The sequence below is a fragment of the Cariama cristata genome, unplaced genomic scaffold (assembly GCF_000690535.1).
Source record: "Cariama cristata isolate BGI_N322 unplaced genomic scaffold, ASM69053v1 scaffold14543, whole genome shotgun sequence".
Classification (NCBI taxonomy): Eukaryota; Metazoa; Chordata; class Aves; order Cariamiformes; family Cariamidae; genus Cariama; species Cariama cristata.
The window spans coordinates 1-18,470 of NW_009607892.1; the positions used below are offsets into that span (position 1 = coordinate 1).

Consider the following 18,470-nt stretch of genomic DNA (forward strand, 5'->3'; position numbering starts at 1 on the left):
CCCATGCGAGGGTGCCCGGGGCGGCGGGGTGTGCGAGGTACAGAGTCACTCTGGGTTTAGGTAAGTTATTAGCCCAGGCCTAAAAATTCTGAGTGTCTCTTTAGGTTCGGATTAATTTTGTGCCGGAGTTTCTGGACTGCTAACATACAGGACTGATGTGAAGTTTCTAGGACTTTGTACTGGAACTGAAGCAAAATTATCCTTGTTATGAATGCCTTTTTTTTTTTTAGTTATTAATTAAAATAAAAATAATTTAATAAGCAATACTGGAATTTTACAGATGTTGTATATATATATGCATTATATATATGTGTGTATGCCTATGCCCATTTAGCATCCTTACCTGTAGGCAGGGGAAGCTAATGTTTCTGTCTCCACTTATTTCCCTGGAGCACTCGGCTGAGGATGAAGAGGAGTCGTCTTTGATAGTTTTTTATACTTAGATAACACTAGTCATCTCATACCTGGAAATTTCACTGTAGACAGGAGGGAAATGGAAGGAATAAGTGTGAAGACACATGTCGCACTGAAGAAAAAAAGGACTGCAAATAGAAACAACAGTAAGATTGCAAAGCAAATACCTCAGGAGCCCAAGTAAAATTTGCCCTGATGGTCAACGTATCTTGGTGCCTGGTAGTAAACAGCTTGAGCTGTGTCTCTCTTAATTTATGGATTATTACTACTTACGTAAGCACACTTTGCCAAAGCCGTGGAACAGCTTCTCCCCCACTTTTCCCTGTCACCTGTCTCAGGATGGCAGAAGCATTTCCTACCCCACAGAACAGGCTGCAGTTCTGTCTCACATGTCAGAAAAGAAGAAACTTGAACCATACAATAGAAAATAGGTCAACAGGCTAATAACTTCCTACTATGACAGCCTAAATTCCACCCACGGGTTGCTTGCTATGAACTAGCGCAGGCCTTCAGATGTACCTTGCCTGTACAGACTGGTAGCCTCAAGGACATAAGTCAAGTTTAGGCTGTCAGAATATGGCCAGGAATGTTCTTTCCCACCTGGAGAATCAGCCTGCACATCCTTTTTAATGCTTCAGGTGTTTTTTTACCATACCATTTCGCAGGTCTTCCTCTTGCTCCTGTCCATCTGTGCCTCTGCCAAGAAAGCAGCCTGCTGCAGGTTTGGTTGTGTCTCCAAGCTCTGATACGTGACACCTGAGGATATGCTGTCTGCACACCTATGTACTCCAGGTCCCTGTGCGAATCACTGTCTCGTCTGCCCTGGACAAGGTAAAACTTGGGCACATGGGCATCTGTGACCAATTGGTCCCTTCATTCCTATTATTGAGAATGAAGAGTCTTACATCTGAGTATTGTACTTAAACCTCACGCCTACACCCACACGAATGAAACTGGAGTTTTGTTACTACATCTGTGTTGCTAAATAGGTTGGGGACAGGGAGCAAGGTTTAATGCTGGACCACTGATTCTCTGTAATGCTAAATTGCTAGCAAGCTTTTTGGCATACTTCTGGCCAAGGCCAGCTAGCATCTCCACAGCAATGTCGAGGCACCAGGAGAACACCTAGCTACCTAGCACACACCAAGGACTGCTTCCAATAAGAAGTTAGATTTGGGTCTCTTCCTCCTGTGCAGTCTTCCAACACTATCCGAACAGGCTCTACAGCCTCAAAGCCCTTCTCCTTGTCCTTCTGCCGTATGCCAAGGCATGTAACACATCTGCCAGTTTCATACTATACAAACAACAGTTTTAAGGGCCACAACAGAACTTTTGTGTTATATCAGATATTTTGAAATAAAAAAGACGCAGAAAATGTTATATTACAGCCATAGTGCAGTACATACTGCCTCGAGGAGACCCACAGCACAAGCACCATGTAGGGTAGATGTGACCAGTCTAGCCACTTGATCTCAGGGCAACAAAACAGTCCCCAGCCCTGCTCTGTTTTATGGTATAGACAGGGCCTATGTGGCTTACACTCAGGGCTGGTGAGGAGGAATCAGATGCATTTTTACTCTGTGTGCCTTCAAGTGAGGCAGGGCCTCCCATAACCCTGATATGGCAGATGAAATGACTTTGGCGAAAAGCAGCTGATGCAAGTTCACGCAGGCTGTCATAACCCAAAAATGAACAAGCAGTTTCTTCAGGGGGGACTGTTTTCTGCCTAGACAGACCACGTTTCTTAAATACCGAAGGAAGAGCAGAGACAACAGAAGTCAGGAGGGAGGGCAGCATGGGAAGAGTGGGCTGTTTGTCCTCCCTCCCACGGAGCCAGTTAGGCCTCTGCACGCAGCTGTGACAGTTTCTGACCACTGTCAATATGTCAATTCTGCTTCTCAAAATCACAAGCCTGGTTTGAGTTTGTGTACACACCTCCCAGGCATGTAACTGTGGGCAATTCTCCATTGGTATTGACAGCTGGTACACTCAACAGCAACACACAGGGATTAGCCAACACATTTCCCTTCCCACCAGCCCCCTGCGGCAGTGTCATATTGGACATCACTGTAATGGAAAGGTTAAAAGAAACCTTGTTGAAAAGAGATGAGAAAGGATTGACTTTATGTTTAGACAGTGCCCAGGGCTGCAGTGGGATGGGTTTGGGGGGATGGAGTGCAGAAAGAGTGGTTGAAACTGCATCTCCACTTCCTCTTGTTGGCAGAACAGTGTGAGGCTACTGGCTTGGTGGTGGCATTTGACCTTGCTTTTCCTTGTCTGGTTGGGAGACACCCCCCCAAGTTTGGAGCATCTGTACATGGAATATGAAGAGGATGATGATATTTCCTTTGCAAAATGGATGAGCAGCTTCTGGGGCCACAACTTGATCGATGAGAGTGAGAAAGAGGGTAGAGGCCACAAGAAACGTCAGACACGACCCTTTAGTGAAAGGAGAGCCTCCCTTCCGGTAAGAGCTGTGTGCAGTTTTCTCTGTGTATGTGGTTTATTTGTAAATGTAAGTGCCATTCCCAGCGGCATGGCCCTAGAGATGTATGAGGATGAGTATGGTAAACATTGCCAAGTAAGTTCAGTTCCTACTGGCAGCAGCTAGCTCCTTTTTGAACTTAGCTGCCTGCCAGGCTCAGGCCTCCAGTGCCTTTGGAATACAAGAAAACTGGCAAACTCCAAGATAAGTGATGATAGGACCAGAAATGTAAGCAGAAGGGTGTAATAACTGTCATAGCATTACGATGTTGTTCTGTCTGCTCAGCATTACCTGGCAGAGATCAAAACATTTTGGCAACTGGCATACATAAACATTATCTTTAATGAGTCTGTTCTCATGTGTAAAACTACATAACCCTGTTTGTATTTATAGGGTTTGGACCCAATTCTGCAACTATACTGTCTCCAGGAGGCTGTACGCTTTACTCCCTGGGATTTAGTTGTTTGCAGGTGTAAATTCTAATTAAAGCTAGAGGATGCGGTCCCTCCTGGTTTAAAACATCTGACTGAAAATAAGGATGCAACACATAACACAGCTTATTATACCATGAAGTAAGATTTTAAGGTAGAAGTACGTTCTTTATTCTTAAATGAACAAAATAGTTGGGAAAGGCGCCAGGTTCACACACAGAAGCAGGTTTTCAAGGCAGCTCACAACTGTCTAACCAATTACCAAAATGAAGTCAAACTGAAAACAGCTGTTCACAGTCTGCTCTTTACTTGAGGACTGTTGCTTTTATTTCAGCTCTAAAAAAAATGTTTAGGTGGTCCAAACGTGTCTCTTTTTTTCCAACTACATCACTTGGCTTACCAAAGACACTATGTTTCCTTACAAACCATTTTTCACTTATATCCTTAGATCATCATTGCTGAAACAAAGCAAATGCTATTCTATTGGGGAGAAACAACTAATCTTTTCCAACCTTTTTTTTCTGCCATGCTCTATTTTCTCCTTGCAAGTTCTCCTCCACTGGAGCTGCCATGTCCTAAACTGTGGGATTTTTGTTTTCAAAAAATTTGGCTAAGAAAAAACAAACAGACCAAAACCGCCTCCCCCCTCTTTGAAGTCATGGACGGGCTGGAGAGATAACCTTCATTCATTAGTTTTGAATTGATCAGCCACATTTGTTATTTACAGTTATATTCACCTTGGTCACAGATTGCAAGACAGATTCTGAGCTAGAGCTTTTCTGATGGATTCCATCAGAATGCCTGGAAACAGAATGTTTATTAATGTTTTGGTTTTTAAATTAATTTTACTGTATTTTAATTTTGTCCTTCAGAGATCTATGCATATGTGATTTCTTTAGGCCCCAATACAGACTGAAGTGTAAGAATGTACTTTAAATCACTTTCCATTCAGCAAGCTGCTGAACACATCTTCGTGTATATTTGTGTGTGTACACATACATGTAATTCGAAGCATGTTCTCATATTCAGTTTGTTCAAAAGCTATTTAAATACTTAGGTAATAGCTATTCAAATATTTTGTTATAGTTGCATCCCTGAATCCATACCTAGAACTTGGATTAAGTTAGCTGACAGTAAGTGAGGACTGTGACTTTTGACATTACTGTTCAATGAGCTAAAGTTATCCTGTACACTTAGTTATGTCTGGCCTTTACATTAATGTTCCACACAGATTTGTCTTGCTTCAGTAGTATTCTACAAGAGATACAAATTTCAACTGCTTTATTTCTCAGTGCCAGACATTGTCTGGAGGAATAAGAAGGGAAGATTTTGGGGGCATTTTATGATTCAGGGGAAAATTTTGAGATTAAATGTTTTTATTTGGAAACTTCTGACTAGTTGGTAGTAAAGAGCACTAAAACGTGTTCTCTTAAACCATATCTAGAAGTTAAACAAATGAGCACTAATAATTCCTTCAAAATACCTTTAGAAAGAGCATCTCCTTGTTGAGAGCAACAACTTGCTATTGCACCTGGGTGTGTGTATTTTGCACAGTTATTACAAATTATAACTACTGTAAGATTCATTATTACAAATGACAACTGCTGTAAAATTCAAAGCACTTATCAGTATTAGTTAAATATTGTCTTCATTTTATCAGAACAGTGCTATTAATCAGGAGGAATAACAACCGAGATTAAACTGCATCTCTGCTCTAAGTTAATACCTCCACAGCAGATCAGAGTGAACCCTTTCTTCTGTCTCAGCATCGTAAACAGAGATAACTCTGCTGTCTGGGTGAAAATCAAGTCAGCAGGTTCTGACACAGCTGTTGGCAAAAGTTCCTTGTGCAGATACAATGGTACTGCCAAAACAGCACTGCCCGCACACTTTGACTCATATCCAGGGCTGATACACAGTGCATCAGCAATAGTGCAGCCCTGCCTGCATGAACTCCACCTGCACCAGAACCGTTTTGGTATTTTTGGTATTACATAGCAAAATAGTAGCAGTAGAGCACAAAAGGTGGTTTTGCATAATGCTGGAAATTGCTTTCAGCTCCAAGTTGGTATGTTGGTCTTTGTAGTTTTTCCCGTGCTGTAGAAAGACATTCAAGCCACTGCTTTCACCTCAAACACAATGGTAAACTCCACTGCCGTTCTATCATGGTAGAGTCCCCCCAAATATAGATAAACCTTTGTAGAATAACTCCCAAACTAACAACAGTTTTCATTATTTCTTTTTTCCCAATATCTCACTATACCTCATAAACACTACTGAGATTAGCTTTGCAAAATGCTTTTGCTATTGTCATTCCCATTTTGCGGAGAGGAACACAAAATTATATTCATCCGTCACTGGGTCACTGGCAAGACAGCTAAAACTTGCAACTCCACGCCCCTGAAAAGCGTTAGAGTTGTGTATGTTGCTGTGGGCCAACACTGAATGTGAAAATTGTCTGAGGAGAACTGAGTCATCTGTTTCCATCTCTTTTAGTTAGCTTGCTCCCCTGGCAAACTTTAGATACATTAACTGGGATACCCTTTTTGAAGCCTTCAGCTCTGACTTTCCTTAACACATTCTAGTTATCTATCTCCATCATTTTGGTTCAGGACAGTTTCTTACCTCCCAGACATTTTGTTGTGGGAAAAAGATAGGAGGCAAAGGAGCACTGATAAAAGTTTTACAACCCTATAAATGTATCCACCTTCAAGTAGACATAGCTGCTCACAGGAGAAAATCTGATAAGAAACAGCTGAGAGTGGGAGCAGAGCAACTGACTGCTGTTGAAGTTATTAACATTTAATTTAAACTAAAGTCAGACTGAACATCTACCACAATATTGTTACTACAGATCAGTTGGAGCCTAGGCCAAAACATTTTTAAGGAATATATACTTGGCTATAAGCTCCTGGGAAGGAAAAGAAGCTGTAGGGCAGCATCTGAATGTCAGATGTTCCAAAATATCCCTAAAGTGCTGGGGTCATTGTATAAACTTCAGCAAACAATGAACACTTGTGCTGACACACTGAAGATTAATTTTCTTACTGACAGCTGTGCAAGCCCTCAGGTCAAGCCCAAAAGATGGAAGCAATTATCTTGTCTCCAACAGAAATTGAGAAAGAGAATAGGCAAATTATATTGACATCAATTTTGTGAAGTATTTTTGGTTTTGTGTTTTTTGTATGTTTTAGGTGGGCAATTAGCAAAAGATTAGCTGTTGTGTAAACAGGTACACTGAGCATGACTGGCCCTTACACAAAGGCTCAAGCAGAAAAAGGGAGTATGAAAGGGAGTGAGAAACAACCCCTGAGAATATGCTTGGTGCTTCTGGCTTTCCCAGCGCTGGCAAAAATTCCCCATTTTGGTATAGGGGAGCATTTATCATTCTTCCTTTCCATGCCTTTTCCCTTGTTTAAGCTCCTTCCCACTTCTCCAGTTTAAGAACTACTCAAGCTCAGACTGTAGGAGCCAGAAACCAAGGGGAGTTCACTAAAGAGGCACCAGATGTAGGCACGAGGCGCTGCTGCGGCAAGGACAGGAGCAGACAGTGGGGCTGCGCTCAGAGACCTTTGGCAGGGGACAGCGGCAGCGGTGGGTGGAAGCCAGAGTGTGCAGATACAGAGGCAATCTCTCTTGCCAGCCCCTGTTGAGACTTCAGGAGGGGAAGCATAAATTAAAGCAGTCTTCAGCCATTCTAATTTATAATGTTACCAAGCAATCAATTTGGCACCGAACGTGTATTAAATGCACATGTTAAATCTAAGAAACAGGAATAAAGCCATGTGAATTTTATCTAAAGTTGGTGCCAGATCTGCTTCATCCCTGAGCTTCATTTTATGACTCTTTCAGTTCTCCATGGAGTCAATCTTCAATAAAAGACTAATGTACTGTGCTAGTTACAAGCCATGCAACGTTCATGCCTGGGCAATTGTGTTAAGACTCTTGTCCTCTGTAGGGTTGTGTCCATAAGACAGCAACATGCAGACATGCACGAGCATGCTGACCTCCTAGCTACGGTGGTATGTATCACGCAAAGGCACTGTGAGAGGAGACACAGTCACAGGAATATGATTGCACAGATCTGTGTATGTAGCTTTACTCTTAGTCCACTGAGACAGACACACATTTCAGAGAAAGGTCTGTCCCTTTTCTGGACTATTGCTGCCATGTCAGTATGCGAACTGCAGTCTTTTTGTTAAGGGCTTAACTATAATTCTATCTGTGAGGAGAAATTAAAAAGCAATGTCTTAGTAAAATAAAACGTTTACAAATATTGCAAAACAGGATTGATAGAATACCATCCCTCGTTTCAGCTGTCCTCCTGGTTTTTTTTTCCCAAACCCTCTAACAAATACCAGTGATTTTTAGTGTGAGACAATTTTTATTTCCAGGAAACAAGATATGCTGATGCCATTAAAATGACACAGAAGACATTTAGCTCATTGAGCTTGACACAACATGTATTCCTGTCCCTCAAGCACAATGTGATTGCTTTGATGCTTTTTAAAATAACAATACAATATGACCTTACAGAAATTACAGCTGTATTGATTGGTTTGAAACAAAAGTAAAAATAGTATGGCAGAAATCATTACCACTGCTCTCAGAGGCAGTCCATAATACTGGTTACTGAAGTAAGCTTATGTCTGGAAAAGAAGTTGAACTAGTACCATATGATCTGAAAAACACTTCAGTATTAGGTGCCTCTGTCAGATGTAAGAGTTATTATTTTTAGCGCCTCTCATCAAGCCTGTCTAATGTGATGTTGTCACAACCACATGGATGCACAACCTCACTATTCAGAGAAAGGCTGTAGAGGTCCCTGTTGTGCTGATATATTTATAACAGCAAGTGGGCCTGAGTAAATGGAAATGTATACAAGAGATGTTTCGGGTCCCTTGCTGTCCATGGTTTGTAGATTCATGAGGCCACTATGCCAAGTTGGTTTAGCTTTCCACTGTTGTTTGTCAAAAAACCAAAACAAACACACCCACCCCCAAGAAACCCTACTCTGAGTGTAGGGCTTTCTCCTGGATTTTCTTAGAAAGCATTTCAGGATCTGTGGGATAGACCTTCAGTTGTTATAAACAGTCACAGCTCCCCTGAAACCAGCAGAGCTTCTCAGGGTTACCCAGTAGCTGAAGGCTTAGCACCAGGCTTGTACAAAACGTATATGCATTCGAACACGTATGCAGCAGCTGGGTTCCTGGAGTGCCCTAACCCAACACCTATGCAGGGGGGTGTCTCATTTTCAGTACATCCCACCTCTCTCACACAATTTTCACTACCTGCATCTTACCGCTGTTCAACTACTCACCCTGAAAAAGGACCAACAGCTGGCAGGGTTTGGAGCATGCCTGGCTCTATGTGGTGGCCTTCTCACCCATCTCTTCTACAGCTCTGTCTGTTTCTAAAACCACCAATACATGACTCCACAGGACACAGCAATCCTGTATCAGTTTAATTTCCTTTACAGACATTCAATTAAACACAGCTGATGCAGATCAATAGCTTTTATCTGCATGTCAGGCCTGGGAAAATTAAACCACATGGTAACTAAACAGCTAACTACTCCCTCCCCACTTTAGCCCTACAAATGTAATTGTAGGAAGTCTGTTTCCTACCATTTTTCTGGTAGGGATGTGTTCCTCAGTGCCCTGAAAGTGTTCCCATATCAGTTCAGGACAAACGTGTCCAAAAAAACCAGCAGAAAATTCAAACCTGGACAATAGAGCATCTATTGTCCTACATCTGCATGTAGGCCATGCTGAAAATTTGACACAACAGGGCTAGAAATGGTTGGTGTCACATTCAAATGGACTCAAACATCTGATAAGACTTGGAACACCTGTGAGTCAAACCCCGTATCTGGCTCATCTGGCCACAAAAGGCTGGGTCTTTGCTTTTTGAGAGTCCTGCCTTAGAACCTGTTGCCAGATGTGAGGCCTGAGTTTTTGAGGTTTTGGTCCGTGGGCACTAAGAGGACCCAGCACATGTTTTACATTTGAAATGCTCATTTGAGTGCCAAAACTTAGATACACAAAACCAGAAATGAAAGCAAATTCTGCTGCTGCCTCTGGAAAGCAACTTCTTGGCAGTGTGATTTTCCTGCACATAAAAGGAAAGCTACAGGAGTCTGGGCAAGTCCGTCATTCTGCACCGTTGTTCAGAGAGCACTCTGTGGCAGAAAGAATCTGCCCTGTGTGCTCTGCTTTAATATTCAATACTCAACAAAGACCTCTTGTTTTTCAGGCCACACTTTCCTCCCTCCATACAACACGACTTCATGCTTCTACCAAAGGCTCATCTTCAGGCCATCTCAAGGGCTCCAAGGAATTTCAAGAAGACCAAGATGTCAGATGCCACTGCCACAGGAAGGCAAGCAGAACACCTTCAGGAGACAGCTCGTGCCCAGAGACAAGATCAAACTCCATCCAGGAATTTGCAGAGTCCTTTGAAAAGCAATTGCATCTCAAAAGCAAACGCTCAGTTTCTTTGGTAGGTAACAACCAACTTAAGATCACTTCAGAAGAAAAAAACCCAACCAATGAATGTGCAGGCCAGATTTATCTCTGGTGTAATGGCTGTGGCTTTGCTGGGGAAAGAGCAGAAATAACTTGAATTAGAGTTTCTCAAATTATGTGGTCCTTACAGTGGTGCGAACAAGGTTAAAGTGGTGGTATCATTAGTGCAAACAAGGTTAAAGTGGTGGTATCATCAGTATGAGAATTCTTGATGTAGTGTTACCATCTAGACTTATTTAAAAATGTGTAGCTTCAAAATGAGACACTGCACTGCCTGTAGCAATGTTTTCAGAGGTTTCTACGGCTGTGCCAACAAAATGTGACAATATAAAACCAAGTTTTCTTCACTTCTGCTGTAAGGCCCAGCTCTCTTTCTCACTGCTACTGACCTGGCTTAACATATACGATGTTATCTGTAAGACTGCCAGATGCCATGGTGTTTGAGAGGCTTCTCTTTTACCCTTTGGGACTCCATCCATCTGCTTTCTTCAGTGTCACCACACAGCTGCAGCAGCAGCCATTGCTATAAGTGGCTGAACATGTTTTCACCATAAAGGCACGCAGCCAGCAGAGGATTCTCCCCCCATTTCATCCTTCTCTTCTCCCCATCATTCCGTCCTGAGGCATGAGCATTTTCTGTGTGGTTTGTGTTGATGAAGTTGCCAATAACAACCTTTTGTCTATGACACTTTAACGCATTTTTTATTATTATGATACATAATATCTGGTGTATGATACAATGGAAGGAAGGATAGTAAACCCTAACTTGCTTTTAAGTATTAGAAGTATTATCAAATTCAGCCACCCTATTCAAAAAGCTGTGCTTGAATAACACTTGACATTAGCACCAAATATCAACAGAAGGAAGTATCTTTTTTTCTTCAGTTTGTTGACAGTTTGTATGGAGAAGTAATCTTCAGCTCTCTTTGCAGACCTTCTGTGCAGCAACAAGAGACAAAAAAAATCTCGTTTCAATAAGCAGCATCATTACATGATCAGTCCCACAATTGCAGTCCTTGCATGACCAGTCCTCTAAGAATACCCAGAATTATGGTGATGACAACTCTGTTAAGCCATTGCTAAGATTTTAAGTGCATTCTCTAATCTTTTTTCCCCTTTAGGAACTATTCAGAATTTATTTCATTTGGAACTTCACATTGCCTCATGTGCCAACCCTCACCAGTGGTTGTCTGGTTTATCATTTATCATTTCTCAAAAGTGCCTATGGCTAGAAAGTCTGTGAGTGTGTAATTGTACGATAGGTACACTGGGCATAATGCACTAAATACGGCTTCAGTTACAGTTAAAAACATGGATTCTAGTACCCATCTGTAATCTGCAGTGAGGTGTGCTGGTCTGTATTTTAATCTACCTTTCAAGTAGACCAAATTGTTGTCATTCACTCAGTCACCATTGAAGTCTGGGAGATGTGAAGGACTTGAGAATCTTGAAGAACTGAGCAATAGATGTTAGAGATCTGAAAGGAAATTTCGGAGTGGGCTTAAACATGTATCTCCAAATGGAGCATTTTTTTGCATTCAGAGCTGTGTGGGTGCAATTCGAACCACCATGACGACACAGGTTAAAAGAAAAGAAAAGTGGGGGAAATGTAGTCCCATTTCATCTCCTGCCCTGTGTATTGCTTTTCTCTTACAAACATGGCTTTGAGGACATTTCATGACCTTCAGCATTTGTTTTCAGTGAGGTCTTTGCAGCTAGCGCTGAACAGCCTTCAGTCATGTAAAGATGGATCATGTGAAAGGACAAAAACCTGGAGTCTGGGCTGAAATGTCAGAGTCTCTCCCTTTTTCCCTCCTGTCTGCAGTCTCCCTCAAGTCCTCCAGGCAGGTGACCCTCCTACCATACATAGAGTATAATCAAAAGCTTGTTGCCACTTGCTGAGTTTTAGGGTGACTGGCTGGGGCCTTAAGTTTGAGCCCGTCATGTTAAAGCTGATCTTGCTGAGGTAGATGACTAGAATATTTTATTATACATTACTAGTGAAATAAAATAATGAGATTTTTTTTGTTCACATGGGAGTTGTTTTTAATTCCCTACTATTTTTTTCCTGCCTTTTAGCAACCTGAAGGCATGAAGGAGAGAAGAGAAAGAGAAAGATTGCATTTGAGAAAAAGCAAGTCTCACAAGAGAATGGGAGAGAAATCAGAGCCAAGGAGAGAGCAGGAAGAAGATGAAGGTTCAGAAGTTGTACCTGCAAAACACAACGAACAGTTTCCATCACAAGCAAGCATTGAGAAAGGATATTTATGCACAGGCAGCTAGAATGCATTGAGATAATGAATTTTAACACTCCCCCTGAAGAGCAGAGGGAGCATTCTTGTTGTGTTTTGACTAGAAGAGGCCTGTAAGATAGAATAAACCCTAACCTGTAAAATAAAAGTAAAATTCAATTGCATCATTGTCACCACGTTATTCCCTTCCTGTCTTTACTTTTGCCATTAGGAATGTGACCCTTGTCATAGGAGGAGTGTATCTATAGCAAGATCCAAGTTGGCAATTAACCATCGTACGAGGGTTTCAGGCAAATTCAGCATTGTGGCAGGACAGCAGTAGATGTGTTCATTTAAGAGGAGAGCATATATGTACTACAGAGCCTTGCAAAGTCATTCAAAGCCTCATGTTTCTGTTTTAATTGAAAACAGACTTATTGGTAGGTTTGGGAAGCAAAAAGTACACATAAACGGCCACCTGCTTCCTGGCTCTGACATTCACTTAGTTTTGTCTTGGAAACAGGTATCCTTTTGCTTTGATATTCTCCTGACTCCAAATTTACAGAAATAATAGAAGAGAAGCCCACAGGTTCTTCTATACACCTCCCTGATGTCTCACTCCTCTCTGGTTTTCCTATCACTGTGCAATATGACTCTCATTTCTCTGGCATCCCCCAGCCCTCTCCCATGTCCTCAGTCCCATTTCACCAGTCACACAACTAGCTCTTTCTCCCAACTTCAACCTCATCACCTTGCTTCTTTTGTGGCCTTCCCCATCTCCATTTACTGCTTTATAGCCCTGCCTCATAGCTACCAACCTCTTTTGCTACATCTCTAGATTTGCTTCATCAAAATTTGAGCCTTGCTGAAAGCTCTCCAGTGAAAACAGAGATGTTCTGCCTCTTGTAGTTCTATAGAATCTCTTCAAGGGGTTGCCACACACTTTTTCCCCTTTTCCCTTTCTAGAGTTAGGGCCAAACCAAGGGAATGGGAACTAGCTCTGTCTATGGTAAGCAGGACTTAGGAAAATTCTGTTTCCTCTGGCTGAAGATCTCCTAAACTCAGGTGTAAATCTCACCAACTGTAAGTAAGATTTCCTTCTATGCAGAGGAAATCCACCTCCACATGCTCATAAAACACATACACACCCCCACAACCCCCCATGCCCCCTTTCTTCAACATGTAAGTCTCCCCTGCAGAGAAGAACCCTGACCTCTTTGGGAATAATTTCCCCAGGCCTAGTACAGAGAAAGCCTGCTTTGGATAATACAGTTAGAGAAGAGTGAAGACGAACAAAGTGATGAGCAAAAGGCAAAGTCTGCTGGGTATTCTTCCTGTGATTTTCTGTAATTAACAAAGACCTTATTAATTTACTTTAGAGCCCTAATTTTGAATGTTCAACCTTTTAAAAGCTTAGGGCATCCTTAAAACTTTGTAACACTTATCTCCATTAAAGGATTGGGTTTGCTTTTAAGGAGAACTTTAGGGGATACATAAGGAAGCAATCGAACCCTTGCTGATACTTGTAAGTTGCTTCTTGCCTGGTAACATATATTATAAACTAATAAATCTGACTGAAAATTGTTTCTCCTATGCATAGTTCCTGTCCTCCCCAATCCAGATTGAATTTTCATGAAGTTCTTCTGTCAGCCAAAACTTCCATGCAGGTGGCTTTCCTTTTACAGCCTTAATTTGAAGACTGCATTACAACAGACCTGGAGAGAAAGGAACATGGCCAGCTATGCCTGCGTTCTTCAGATAAAACCTCTCACATACATCCTTTCATGTAGCAGCCTGCCCTCACATCTCGTGAGAGTTGAATGCCATGGCTGCACCAGCTTTGCCCGGATTTCAGAGCATCAGCCTCCTCCTCTTGTTTTCCAGCCAGGTTAACTCAACGGGCCCAGCTGTATCCCAGCAGAATTTGCGAAAACACTTGTATTCCTGAGACTAATGTGCTGGTTGTACACCACACCTGATGAAAAGAAAACACCAAGAAGAGCTAAAATAGAAAACCCATGTGTGCCTGGCTCCAACTTGCTTGTTTAGCATCTCCATCAAAGCACAGGCAAGCCTCACTGCCGCCAAGGCAGCCTAGCAGGTCTGCCTGCAAACCGCTCCCGTGTTTATCACCAAACCCCACCTCTCAAATGGGAGAGTCCCTAAGGGTTTATGTCCTTTCTGAACTGGTCCATCAGCCACGTGGTGTGACTTTGGAAACAGCAGCTTTCAAATAACATCCTCAACACTGTCCTTAAATTGCTAAAAAACGTTTACTGAAAAGTGTTTTCTCCTGCTTCATATGATGCCTGATTGCACCAACAGCCCTTTGCAGTCTAGTCCTATGTAGTCAAATACAATAGCATTACTTAGAAAGACTGAAACTTGCGTGATAGAATGAAATCATTCTCCGCAGAAATTAACAACTATTCCATAACTAATCAGCATTTGGGAAGGAAGGTAATCATCCAAAGAGGATTCCGATTGCAATGGCATGGCTGATATTTCCACAGAAAGTGGAATTGGGATATACAAGTAGTCAGAAAGACTCCAGAGGGTTTTCATTTTTGCCGTAGGTCACTAGTTCAGCCGTGACTGACATAACAAACAGTCACCGCCTTGATTCCCACCCCCAGTTCCCAGGGCGGCGGGGCTGGCCGTGGGCGTTCTCCAGGCAAACACTCTTTGCTTGTTCTGCTCTTTCCAAGAGTGGGTTGGCTACAAGTTGCATCAGAGTCCAAACCTTGGACACAAAGGAGGTCAGTTAGTGGGAAACAAAGACAAAAGGACCGAAAATATATTTTCCAAAATGCTCATTAACAGGTAATTTTGAAAACCTGAAACAGTTTTACAAGAGAGGGGAACCAGCAGGCCGACAGTCCCGCTGCGGGCTGGCTGTCGAAAGCTGACGTGACTCAGAGGCCTGTGAAGGACATTTTAAACTTGCTCTGTCTCACAGGTGAGAGACCACACTCTGGTAAAAGACTCATTTCTGTGGATCCTTCCCAGTGCTTCAGGCTAGCTAGAAAGTGCTCCTGTGGGAAGTTAGGGCATGGGTACACAGAAGCGTTTCAAGAGCAAGATCCAGTTATACCCCAGTGTTTTCCGAGAGGGCTAAGAAGAGAACGTCAGGTGTGGTTACCTCGTCTTTTAGATGGGCATTCCCAAAGCAAAATATTTATACTTGAGTGCTTCTGAGGTATTGTTTAATTGCAGCATGGTTTTGAGGATGGATTACATTTTAGGTACGTGTTAACATATGACATATTGGTATATAAAATGCCAGACCCCATAAAGACAAAACAAAGTACTAACTATACTTATGTGCATGCTCGCAACAATCCTTTCTAGGAAAAAAATGGGAAACATTTAAATACATAAATAAACCAAAACAACCACGATGTATAACTGAACAAGAATGCAATATCCATTAAAAAAGAAACCTAATATTAAATATAAAAAAATGAAAATGTTCATCTGTACTTTTTTGTCCTTTAGCACAAAAGAAGGTATTTGGGTAAGCACAGCTCTGCTTCCAAATACATTCAGTGTACATATGAATAGTATCAAATCACACAGAGATATAATAAAACCTCATAACCAAAATTATTCACACAGAAGTGAATCATAATCACGAGATCCTAGGTTTATACAGCCATCTGCCAAAAACATTGAAAACAAACAGGTCTTGAAATATGTCCAGAAGGATATCGCAGCCAAAATCTAGTCATTCAATGAGAGAAGTGAATACTGAAATCCAACAAACTTCATAGATAATGCCATGCCTGCAGTTGTTGTGCCTGAGCTTTAGGTAACTGTGTGTGAACAAATGCTAAAATAAACCCACTCATCATAGAAAATATTGCTTGTAGTGTTGATTTTCATTTAGTCTGTTTTTTAGCTTCGATTGACAGATGATATTCCTCCTATTAGGAGGATCCTTCTGAATCCTAGCCCAGTCTCTACTGCACTTTGGAAAAAGAAAACTTCTCTCCGCTGTGCCTTGTCTCTGAGGCCAGATAGAAAATAGGAGAAAGCGCATCAAAGACTAATATTCCGTTGTATTTGATGCATTCTTGTCATTCTTCCATGTTTGTCAAAATGCTTGAGTTCATGCAATTTCTAAACTGATTGATAGAGTTTTGCTGTATTGAGAAGACCCACCAAAACCTGTGACAGTTACATATGAATTTGCATCAAAAAGCCAGTGGAGTCATTACAGACCTCAGCCTGGCAAGCTAGTCGTATTCCTGATACTGAAGTATCAAAAAGGAGCTCTCATTTTGCTCCAAAGCTTGAGCAGAAGGATTCATGGGCACTGTCCCCCTGGGCTTCCCTGCAACCATATCCCATTATATGAGGTGAATGCTAAGGTTTTGGCCCTTTGGAAAGCGACCCTTCCCGGACCTTTATGCGATGGATCTCAGTTGATATTCTGCTCTTCCTATATGCACAAAATACATCTTAAATGTCTCTCATAAGCATTTTAAATCTAGTGGGTCTACTCCCTGAGGACCTCTATACAGAGAATTTTGGCTGTCAGAAAGCAGCTAGAGTGATTTTAGGTGAGCCTTCCCACAGCTAGCACAAGTTTATGCCTGGGAGAGGGGAATGGTTAGGGCATTCCTTTGTGCTGGTGGTCCCAGCAGCAATAAAACGTCCTCAGGGAGAACGAAGTAACTTTGGGCTTCTCTCACCTGTGCAGGAGTGGCAATCACAGGTCAGCCCAGAATCTGGGATGCAAAAAAAATTTCATAAACTCCTTCTCTGTTGTGCCATGTTCCACTTACCCACAGCTAGAGATGAGGCTCCTTCAGACAACAGATTTTCCATTCCTTTAACACCTTTTGCTTGGAACAAATATAGTCCCACAGTAGCATACTCCAGGTCTCAGCTATATGGTCAACAGAGATCAACCATAATGTTCATCACTGATTTAGGGTACTCATTACAATTTGATTACCTAGTCAAAAGCAATTCTGAGTTGAGGTCATTTAAGACTGACAAAAATTTCCTTTCACTTGAAGGAGAAAGATTTGGATCTGTGTGTTATTCATCATGATCACTTGGGGACTGGCAGCAGCACAGAACTTCACTGCATGCACAGCTTCCACAAAGAGTTATCGTGACAAACTCCCAGGGCCTTATTTTCTGTCACTTGCAAGGTAGAGAGTAGAGGAAGGGGTTTATATATCAAATAAATTATCCAGACCTTGACGAAACTTTGAATGCTGGTGACTGAAAGAGATACATACCTCTGTGTGTTGAAGCTGCTGCAGTAATCCTACCTTACCAGATGCTACTTAGAAGGTGGGAGAGTCCTCAGTATGACCTTTAAAGTCAGTGGCAGACTCTGGTCATCCGTGATAAAAAAGTCAAGAAAAGAGGGTCCTTTAGGACTACAGAGGGGAAATATTCAAGGCTTGATTCTAGTTACAGAAGAAGAAAGAAAACAAAACTTGACTCAGTGGATTAATGCATTACAAGGTTACTGTAAGTGTTGTAGCTTCTTATACAGTTCAGAGATGAACTTTGAAGATAAAAACTAGCTCCTAACTCCTTTTGCCTGTGTGTGTCATAAAAACACGCCAGTGTTTGGGGAAGAGGTCAAAATATTTTTACAATTCTATGGATAGTGTAAATAAAAATTACACATTTGCTACAAGATACATTGTTTACAAGTTATTTCCCTTAGCATCATTAAATGGCTAGGTAACATTTCTAGCCATTTTCCAGCAGAGGGAGTCTGTTGACACCAAGTGAGGACACCCAGCGTAGCCCACTGCAAGCAGCAGTTGGAGATTAAAGCCAATTACAGTGCCAGTAGGAGACAACAGCAAAAAACCCATAACCAAGAGCACAGGACAGTATGGTCAAATTTTGCACCGTGTTGTTCATATATGACTTTTGTTGATATGAAGGAAATCAATATACACCAAAACCCACGGCAGAGTTTAGTCTGGTATTAGAGATTGCAGTATTTACCCCGTGGTCAGCAGAGGACCTTGATCTGACTCTAGAGATCCTATATTGCTGAATCACTAGTTGGTAGCTCCTTGCTGCAGGCATTTCCCAAACTATCCCCCCCTCCATTTCCAGGATGCACCCCACACTCCCCTCCTCTCACCGCTCAGAGAGCTGCTGCAGTGGCCCTGGGTGCCCCCACCCACCGGCATACTGAGTGCCCAGGCTGGAGGGAAGGGATGAGCAGCAACCCCTGCAAAGGGATGGAGATCCCCATGGCTGCTGCTTTCCTTGGTGTCAACAAGTGACCAACGTCAGAGACAGCTCACCCAGCTCCTGCCCAGGGAGCTGCTCCTCCTGTACACCCAGCCAAGCTTCTCTTCACCTCTGTGGCAGCCCTGGGGGTCACCAGCTTCTA

The 18,470-nt window shown here is 42.2% G+C and overlaps 1 protein-coding gene across 1 annotated transcript; it reads left to right on the forward strand.

Annotated features, from left to right (window-relative positions):
* The first annotated feature begins 2,644 nt into the window (after nucleotides 1-2,644).
* On the forward strand, nucleotides 2,645-12,278 carry LNP1 (leukemia NUP98 fusion partner 1). The gene is made up of 3 exons (XM_009696919.1): nucleotides 2,645-2,881; nucleotides 9,586-9,831; nucleotides 11,937-12,278. Exons 1-3 carry the CDS (start codon nucleotides 2,732-2,734, stop codon nucleotides 12,138-12,140), a joined length of 600 nt encoding a protein of 199 aa, XP_009695221.1. The 5' UTR covers nucleotides 2,645-2,731; the 3' UTR covers nucleotides 12,141-12,278.
* Nucleotides 12,279-18,470: the final 6,192 nt, after the last annotated feature.

What these genes read in the sequence shown, in the direction of transcription:
- LNP1 (XM_009696919.1), top strand. Translation starts at nt 2,732, where the DNA reads ATGGAATATGAAGAGGATGATGATATTTCCTTTGCAAAATGGATGAGC. An exon ending in AAAGGAGAGCCTCCCTTCCG is followed by an intron (nt 2,882 to 9,585) that starts GTAAGAGCTGTG and finishes CTTGTTTTTCAG; the next exon opens with GCCACACTTTCCTCCCTCCA. An exon ending in GCAAACGCTCAGTTTCTTTG is followed by an intron (nt 9,832 to 11,936) that starts GTAGGTAACAAC and finishes CCTGCCTTTTAG; the next exon opens with CAACCTGAAGGCATGAAGGA.